This window comes from Hypanus sabinus, chromosome 1 (genome assembly GCF_030144855.1).
Source record: "Hypanus sabinus isolate sHypSab1 chromosome 1, sHypSab1.hap1, whole genome shotgun sequence".
Taxonomy (NCBI): domain Eukaryota; kingdom Metazoa; phylum Chordata; class Chondrichthyes; order Myliobatiformes; family Dasyatidae; genus Hypanus; species Hypanus sabinus.
Window position 1 is genome coordinate 200,881,522 of NC_082706.1, and position 9,843 is coordinate 200,891,364.

The 9,843-nt window shown below is 45.2% G+C and overlaps 1 protein-coding gene across 4 annotated transcripts in view; it reads right to left on the reverse strand.

Annotated features, from left to right (window-relative positions):
- Window positions 1–2,761, reverse strand: part of samd12 (sterile alpha motif domain containing 12) — a 157,820-nt gene extending 155,059 nt beyond the window's left edge. For all 4 annotated transcript variants that reach the window (XM_059984185.1, XM_059984195.1, XM_059984175.1 and 1 more), the window contains exon 1: window positions 2,395–2,761. In XM_059984185.1, coding sequence (XP_059840168.1) covers window positions 2,395–2,407 — 13 coding nt within the window. In that variant the 5' untranslated portion in view covers window positions 2,408–2,761. The remainder of the gene's footprint in view (window positions 1–2,394) is intronic.
- Window positions 2,762–9,843: the final 7,082 nt, after the last annotated feature.

Genomic DNA, 9,843 nt, shown 5'->3' on the forward strand with positions numbered 1-9,843 from the left:
GTGGAAACCTCCCTACCATCTTTGTTTATCTTTCAGTTGACTTCCTTTAAAAGCAACCAAAAAAAAAGCATCACTGAACGCACAATTAAAAGCACTTGTTTTTTCATTTTTACGGAGACAAGAATAACACCATTGACTCTAAACTCAGTGCCTCTACTTTCCTTCAGTTTGCAGAGATTTGGCATGGCATCCAAAACTCTGACAAACTTCTACAGATGTGTGGTGGAGAGTACATTGACATGAAATGATGTCATTGGAAAGCAGCATCCAGCAGAGATCCCCACCACCCAGGTCATGTTCTTTTCTCGCTGCTGCCATCAGGTAGAAGGTACAAGAGCCTTAAGACTGGTACCACCAGGTTCTGCAATAGTTACTACCCCTCAACCATCAGGCTCTTGATCAAATGGGGGTAACTACACTCACTTGCCTAATCATTGAGATGTTCCCTCAACCAATGATCTCACTTTAAGGACTCTTCATCTTGTAATCTCATGTTCTCGTTATTTACTACCATTTATTTATATTTGCATTTGCACAAATTTTCTTGTCTTCTGCACTCTGGTTGATCTTTCACTGATCCAGTTATTGTTCTATAGATTTGCTGAGTATGCCAACAGGAAAATGGACCTCAGGGTTGGGACTTACAAATACTTTGATGACAAGTTTACTTCAACTTTGTAGCTCAATCTCCTTCTACACTGTAAGAGTGGAGATGGCCCACAACCTTTGTACTCACTTTTGTTGATGTGGTGTGGTGGGATTGGAAGGAGATATGATGGTAAAAGAGGGGCTGTACAGTAGATAATTAAAGTTTGTATTATTGCTTTGCTGACATTTTCCAAAACAGTATAGAATGATAAGCTCCCTGTAAATGCATGGAGATGCAAGAGACTTCAGAACCTGGAATTACATGCAAAATGCTGGAGGAACTCAACAGACCCTCTGTTCGATGGCTCTGGGCTTGTGCTCACTGGGGTTTAGAAGAATGCCTGCTGCTCTCTGTAAGGAGTTTATACATTCTCCCTGTGACTGTGGGTTGCCTCCCACAGTCCAAAGACACACCGGTTGGTAGGCTCATTGGTCACTGTAAACTGTCCTGCGATTAGCCTAGGATTAAATCAGAGCAGCGCAGTGCGAAGGACCGGAAGAGCCTATTTTGCGATGTACCTCATTAAAAATGAGTGAGGATCTCACTGGAACCCATCCAATAATGAAAGGCCTAGTTAGAGTGGATATGGAGAGGATGTTTCCAATATTAGGGGCATGTAGGACCAGAGGGCACAGTCTCAGAATAGAAGGACATCCCTTTAGAACAGAGGTGAGGAGGACTGTATTTCGCCAGAGGGTGTTCAATCTGTGGAATTCATTGCCACAGACGTCAAGTCATTGGGTGTATTTAAAGTGAAGGTTGATAGGTTTTTGTTAGTGAGGGCAGCAAAACCTAAGTGAAGAGCAGGAGAATGGAGATGAGAGAGATAATAAATCAGCCATAATCGAATGGTCTCGATAGGCCAAAGGGCTTAATTCATGTCTTATGGTCTGAGGTTAGACTTGTATGGAAGGAAATGGCCAGTCAGCATTTCAGGCCAAGACCTCTCACCTCATGCAGGGCCTTGACACAGTGTCAACTGCCCCTTTCCCTCCACAGATGCTGACCGACTTGCTGAGTTCCTCCAGCGCAGTTTCCTATGTCTTAAAATATAGTGTGGGGAAATTACTCTTTAAATATGTTTGGCCTCTCTTACATAGCTAGAGATTTGTCATTAAGTTTTAACAAGGCAAATTTGCCAGTATGAAAATTAAACACATAGATTATTTAAAGACTGTAGGGGGGTTTTTCCAGTTACTCTGTTTGAGAAATCTCAAATGATTTAAGGACACTTTCAAATCAACATTATAAGCATGCAGCCCCCCCCCCCCCCATCCTCACCCCGCAAATGTTAAAGAGAGGTTGTCAATGAATACCGGACTAGCCCATAATATATATTTTTTTAAATCACATCTATGCATTGCTTAAAATAACATGGAAATTTCACCACAACACTATCGTGGAGACCTGGCAAACACGCCGTTAAATACATTTTTCTTTAAATATACCATGCATTTTTTGATAATGACATTTGCCACTTGACTCGACTATGACGGTGGCCCCAGATAGTTTACCGAAACTGTCGTGTATTTACAGCGGCTTTGCTTCCAGAAATAAATCTAGGTCACTCTCCCTCTAAAATAACAACCTTAAAGCATATCCACACTTCTGCAGAAACACGTCGCCGGCGAGGTGAATGGAAATCGCATGAATGGGCAAAACAGGGAGCTGCTTTCTCCTGCCGAGAAGTCAAATAAACCCCATTTTCTTTTAATTTCCCGCAAGGTAATGCGATCAAAGCCTACCTTCAACAGCCATTATATCAGGCGGCTCCTTAACTCGAGCATTATTCCTTCGGCGATCGCTGGAGTTGAGCAACTCTTCCGGAACACGGGCTGGACTTTCGCATCGGTTGCCACTCAGGTCCGACCAGGTTCAGCGCAACCTGCACCAGCCGAGCGGCGGCGCGCATGCCCGCCGTGCCCGCGCGGAGCCCCGGGACTTGTAGTGCGGAGCGGCTCCCGGACCCATCGCTCCCCGCTCGGCTGCAGCCCGAGGGTGCCGCAGCCTGCTCCCAGCCCCCGTAAAAAACCCCACTAAAAAGCCGCGCCACAAGTGTGCAAACGCTTTCCCCGAGATAAAACTCTGGTCCCCGGGGTGCTTTGTACTCGAAGCAGGTTGCTAGGGCTTGGAGGGTGGTTCAGCAAGTGATCGTCATTGACAATCTCACCAGCCAATTGCGGTCTGATTATTTTAAGCATTTTATATTGCCAGCGATGACGTGATCGATTTGCAGATACCGGCCGAGAGACCGACCAATACATCTTCAAAGTAAATTTTATTTCCTAAAGCAAGGAAATCCGGGTTCAATTCTCTGCAATTAATTTCATGAAATTCGGTTTTAAATTGACGTTATGTTGACAATGCTTAAGTAATTCCTTCAAAAGAAAAGGCATCATTATCACTGGGAGAGAAGTCTAACAGATTACGTCACTTAGTTAACCCACACATACACCACAAACATTCAGACAGAAAAACACAGAGACACGCACACATACTGACACACACACAAACACACAAGCATAATCATACATACATAAACGCACAAACACACACATATGCAACCAGGCACATACACAAACAGACATTCCTAGACGCCTACAAACAGGCACACGTAAACAGTCACACACACAAACACACACAGGCACACCTACAAACACACACACACAGACACATCTAGATGCATACATACAAACACACACACACCAACACATATACAGAAACACACACAAACACATCAACACACATTCACATAAACAGACATGTACACACACAAAGTCACAAATACAGACACAGAAATGCACAGACTCGAATGGACACATGCAAACACACACACACAAACAGGCAGATTCATACACGCAGACGCATGCACACACACACACATACACCTAGACACATACAAGCACACACACACATAATCATACACACATATAAATACACTCACAAACACACACGCAAACGCACATACACACAGACTCACACACACAGAAACAAACTCACACATAAGCGCGCGCGCACACACACACACACCATTCACACACATGCATACACACACAGAAATGTGCATACACAAACTCACAGAGACAAACACATACAGACAGGCAGCCACACTCACACAGATAGACACAAACACAAAGACACATATACACACATGCACACACAAACATACCCACACAGATGAAGCTACACACACATACACACAGACACATGAACACAGACAGACACACATACAAAAACACATACACTTGCGCATAAACACCTACACACAGAAACACACACACATACAGACACATACACACGTGCATAGACACCTACACATAGAAAGACACACACAAAAACAGGCAGTCATAAGCATACACATATATACACACATACAAATACACTCATACACACACAAGGCACATACATTCACACACATATGCATACACAAACACACAATAAATACACACAGACACACATACAGATACATACACATGCACACAAATACACTCACATATACAGACACACACACACATATGCATGCACACACTCGTATAACACCCACAAACACACACATACAAAAACATAGACACTCACACACAAAAATATGTACAGACACATACACACATAGATATATGCACACATACAGACACACACACACACACACACACACACACACACACACACACACACACACACACACACACAAACAGACAAGCATACACAAACCAACACATAAGCACACACATAATAACTCAGCATTTTGGACCATCATTCCCACAATCCTGATTGAGAAGTTGCAGAACCTGGGCCTCTGTACCTCCCTCTGCAATTGGATCCTCCACTTCCTAACCGGAAGACCACTGTCTGTGCAGATTGGTGATAACATCTCCTCCTTGCTGACAATCAACACTGGTGCACCTCAGGGGTGTGTGCTTAGCCCACTGCTCTACTCTCTCTATACACATGACTGTGTGGCTAGGCATAGCTCAAATACCATCTATAAATTTGTTAATGATACAACCATTGTTGGTAGAATCTCAGGTGGTGATGAGAGGGGGTACAGGAGTGAGATATGCCAACTAGTGGAGTGGTGTCACAGCAACAACCTGGCACTCAATGTCAGTAAGACGAAAGAGCTGATTGTGGACTTCAGGAAGGGTAAGATGAAGGAACACATACCAATCCTCACAGAGGGGTCAGAAGTGCAGAGAGTGAGCAGCTTCAAGTTCCTGGGTGTCAAGATCTCTGAGGATCTAACCTGGTCCTAACATATCGATGTAGTTATAAAGAAGGCAAGACAGTGGCTATAATTCATTAGCAATTTGAAGAGATTTGGTATTTCAACAAATACACTCAAAAACTTCTATAGTTGTACCGTGGAGAGCATTCTGATAGGCTGCATCTCTGTCTGGTATGGAGGGGCGACTGCACAGGGCCAAAAGAAGCTGCAGAGGGTTGTAAATTTAGTTAGCTCCATCTTGGGCACTAGCCTACAAAGTACCCAGGACATCTTCAGGGAGCTGTGTCTCAGAAAGGCAGCGTCCATCAATAAGGACCTCCAGCACCCAGGGCATGCCCTCTCCTCACTTTCACCATCAGGTAGGAGGTATAGAAGACTGAAGGCGCACACTCAGCGATTCAGGAACAGCTTCTTTCCCTCTGTCACCAGATTCCTAAATGGACATTGACCCTTGGACATTACCTCACTTTTTTAATATATATTATTTCTGGGTTTTTTTGCACGATTTCTGATCTGTTCAATGCACGTATACTGTAATTTATTTATTTATTATTATTATTTTATTTTGTTTTTTTCTTCTGTATTATGTATTGCATTGAACTGCTGCTGCTAAGTTAACAAATTTTGCAACACATGCCGGTGATTATAAACCTGATTCTGATTCTGACAAACACACACACCTCAGCAGTTCAGGTAGCATCTACAAGGGGGAATAAACAGCCGATATTTCGGGCCGAGACCTTCGGCATCCAACATATGCACAATCTCCTGTGTCTATGAATTATTTAACAAATGAAATTAATTTTCAAGCAATTGTGAAAATCATCTTGGCATGAATGACATCGACGTGTGAAGCTTTACACTGTTAAATGTTAGCTTGAGAACAAATAAATGCAGACAAAATATAATTTTGTTTACAAATCATAAACACAACATTCTCCTCATGCAAACTGTTGCATGTGATAGCCCCTTGAAACTTGTCTGGTTTGCAGTTTTGGAAAGGATATGCAGTGCAATCTGGATTCATCTCTTGTTTGAGTTTAGTAGAGTTGTACAATACAGGAAGCCCTGAGAGTTTAGACCAGCTGAGCCCCATCTTTAACCATTTAGTCCATTCCCCAGCAGGACACAGCTCCATAAGCAGACCCATTCTAATATCACCATTCTGCACAGGGAATTCTAAACCCATCCATTTCATCCAGTTTGTGCAATGTGTCTAAGCTTCTGGTGAAGTCAGACCATTGGTTCAGTGATCAGACTTTTAGTCGAAGTATGCTAAAATGGACCCTTTAGTAGACCGTCCATTACTCCATTGACAAATACATAGTTTACGCTGTCATTCGAGATTGGAGATGAAGAGCCGTGGTTTGTGTCTCTGTAAAGATTGTGTGGTTGCGCTGTAGTTCTACAATTAGGAACACCGACGGAAAGCTTGTCTTTCAAGCCCTATCAATGTCAGTTTGAGTGACAAGCTTTAGAGTGGCTGCAGTTGCTCTTTAACCCTTCCCCTCACTGGAATTTAGAAGAACAAGGGGGGTGGTGGGACCTCATCGAAAGGCCACGGTATAATGGACGTGGAGAGAATGTTCCCTATGGTGGGGAACTTCAGGACCAGAGGACACAGCCTCAGAAAGGAGGTATGCCCTCTTAGAACAGAGATGATGATGCATCATCAATAACTCTTGGAGACGGGAGGCGAACGATAGGCTTTTATTAGTAGCAAAACGGAGCACGGCATCTCGGAGTCTGGGGGGAGGGGAGCAGTGCCTCCAATTGCCTTTATACAGGGGTCTGTGGGAGGAGCCACAGGAGCAGTCAGCAGAGGGGAGTGTCCAGACAGGAATACATAGTTCACCACATTCACCCCCCAACTTTGTTTAAAAAGAGAGTCCCCACGGGGTGAAGTTTCTTACAAGTACATTTACAGGTTATGTCTATCAGGCGGTCGAGTCTGTCGCTGCGATCTACGTAGCACCGGCTGTGATTGCACAGGTGCCGGTGGTGATTGTACCGGAGAAGGTGGTTGTGCTGGTTCTGGCCTGACTGGAGGTGCCAGCTCGTTAGGCATCAGTAATCCCTCATGCGTGTGCGTGGCACCCAGTGTGGGAGTGTCGTGAGGAGTCTGTGTAGGGCTTGGTGTGCGGGGTGTCTCGTGGGTATATACATCGGTGGGTACGGGGTTCATAGTCACCGTGGAGTGTTCAGGGTAGGGGTCTGGTGTTTCTGCGGGCACCAGGTTGCGGACGGAGACCATGTCCTCCTGCCCATCAGGTAAGACCACGTAGGCATACTGGGGGTTCGCATGAAGTAGGTGAACCCTCTCGACCATCGGGAAGTATTTATTGCTCCTCGCATGTTTCCGGAGCAGCACTGGCCCTGGGAACTTCAGCCAAACTGGTAGGATGGTCCCAGTGGCAGACTTCCTGGGAAAAGAAGAGTTGCTCATGAGGGGTGGCATTGGTGGACGTGCATAACAGGGAGCAAATGGAGCGGAGTGCCTCTGGGAGGACCTCCTGCCAGCGAGAGACCGGCAATCTCTTTGACCTAAGGGCTAAGAGTATGGCCTTCCACACAGTGACATTCTCCCTCTCCGCCTGTCCATTCCCCAGGGATTATAGCTCGTGGTCCTACTAGTAGCAATGCCCCTAGCCAGCAGGTATTGGCACAGCTCATCACTCATAAATGAGGACCCTCTATCACGGTGGATATATCAGGGATATCCGAACAGAGTGAAGAGCTGGCGTGGGCTTTTATGACGGACGTGGCAGTGGTATCGGGGCAGGGGATGGCAAAGGGGAACCGCGAGTACTCGTCGATTAGGTTGAGAAAGAAGACATTGCGGTCGGTGGAGGGAAGGGGGCCCTTAAAGTCGACACTTAGTTGCTCAAAGGGGTGGGTGGCCTTGATAAGTTGTGCCTTTTCAGGATGGTAGAAGTGTGGTTTGCACTCAGCGCAGATTTGGGAGTCCCTGGTCATCATCCTGACGTCCTCTAGGGAGTATGGCAGGTTCCGGGCTTTCACGAAATGGTAAAGTTGGGTGACTCCCGGGTGGCAAAGATCTGCATGAAGGGCGTATAACCGGTCGAGCTGCGTGCTTGCACACGCTCCCCGGGATAGGGCATCAGGGGGCTCATTGAGCCTTCCAGGCTGGTACAGGATGTCATAGTTGTAGGTGGAGAGTTCTATTCTCCACCTCAAAATTTTATGATTTTTGATTTTGCCCCATTGCTGCTAATAAAATTGTTGCATCATCAATAACTCTCGGAGATGGGAGGTGAAAGATAGGCTTTTATTAGCAGCAAAATGGAGCATGGCATCTCGGAGATTGAGGGAGGAGCAGTGCCTCCAATCGCCTTTATACCGGGGTCTGTGGGAGGAGCCACAGGAGCAGTCAGCAGAGGGGTGTGTCCAGACAGGTATACATAGTTTACCACAGATGAGGAGGAATTTCTTTAGCCAGAGGGTGGCGAATCAGGGGAATTCGCTGCCACAGGCAGCTGTGGAGGGAAGTCATTGGGTATATTAAACATAGAGATTGATAGATTATTGATTAGTCAGAGCAGTAGGGGGGGTGGGAGGGAGGAAGGCAGGAGATTGGGGCTGAGAGGGAAATGGACCAGCCATGATGAAATGGCAGAGCAGACTCGATGGGCCAAATGGCCAACTTCTGCTAGCGTACCTTATGGCCTTAACCTCACAATCTATCTCGTTATGATCTTGCACCTCAATGACGACCTGCTCCGCACTCTCACTGTAACTGCTGCACTTTATTCAGATTCAGATTAATTTATTTATCGCAGGTACATTGAAACATGCAGTGACACACACAAAATGCTGGAGGAACTCGGCAAGCCAGGCAGCACCTATGGAAAAGAATAAACAGTCGCTGTTTCAGGATGAGACCCTTCATCAGGACTACAGAAAAATGAGGAGTTAGGACAAGAAGGCGAGGGGAGGGAAGGAAGAAGAGCAATAGGTGATAGGTGAAACCAAGAGAGGAGCAGGGATGAGGTAAAGAGTTGGGAAGCTGAAAGGAGAAAGAGATAAAAGATTGGAGAAGGGAGATTCTGATAGGAGAGGGTAGAAGACCATGGAAGAAAGGGAAGAGGGAGGAGCACCAGAGGGAGGTGATGGGCAGGTAAAGAGATAAGGTGAGAGAGGGAAATGAAGAAATCTACAATGAAATGTATCATTAGGCCTCACCAAAATCTTATACAACTTCAAAATAACATCCCATCTCCTGTGCTCAATGCTTTCGTTTATGAAGGCCAATGTGCCAAAAGCTTTCTTTATAAACCTACCTACCTACAGCAATGTTCCCTCTAACTTGTAATGACCAGTGTGCACAAAAATCCAATGTTTTTGTCCAGTGGCAACAACATGTGTGCACTGAGTTTTTAAGTGGAAGTAAACCTGAAGCTATTCCAATGTTAATAAACTCCCAAGTCCAGTTCATTGCCTTTAGTATAGCAGTTTCTATTGTTTCGTTAAGCCATTCTGCTTTAAATAGACTAGCAGTTCCTTTGTTTCTTTGGAATTCAACATAGTGAATCGATAATTTCTCAGTAAAAACAGTACAAGTAAGCCAGTTCTAAACTCTGCAGACAAGTTATCACAAATTCCACGTCGTCAACACAGCCCACATCAGAAACCGGAAAAGGAAATGAGACTCTGTGCAATCATGAAATCATGCCAATGAGGTAGAGAGTGACAACCTTTGAGCACGCCTTCGAGGGGCGCCACTTCAGTGAATTATGGACCTGTATTCCCATATCCCTCCGTCCTACCACACTCCTGTCTGGACACTAAGCAAGGCAAGCATTTTCCGTATCTCAGTACATTGACAATCATAAGCCAATAATAACAACAACAACAATAAATGGTTTCCTCAGACTTTAAACCTGATTTTCCACCCAACATCTCATGCATAACTGGGCACTCAGTGGAAGGATGCCAAAACCAAATCTCCATT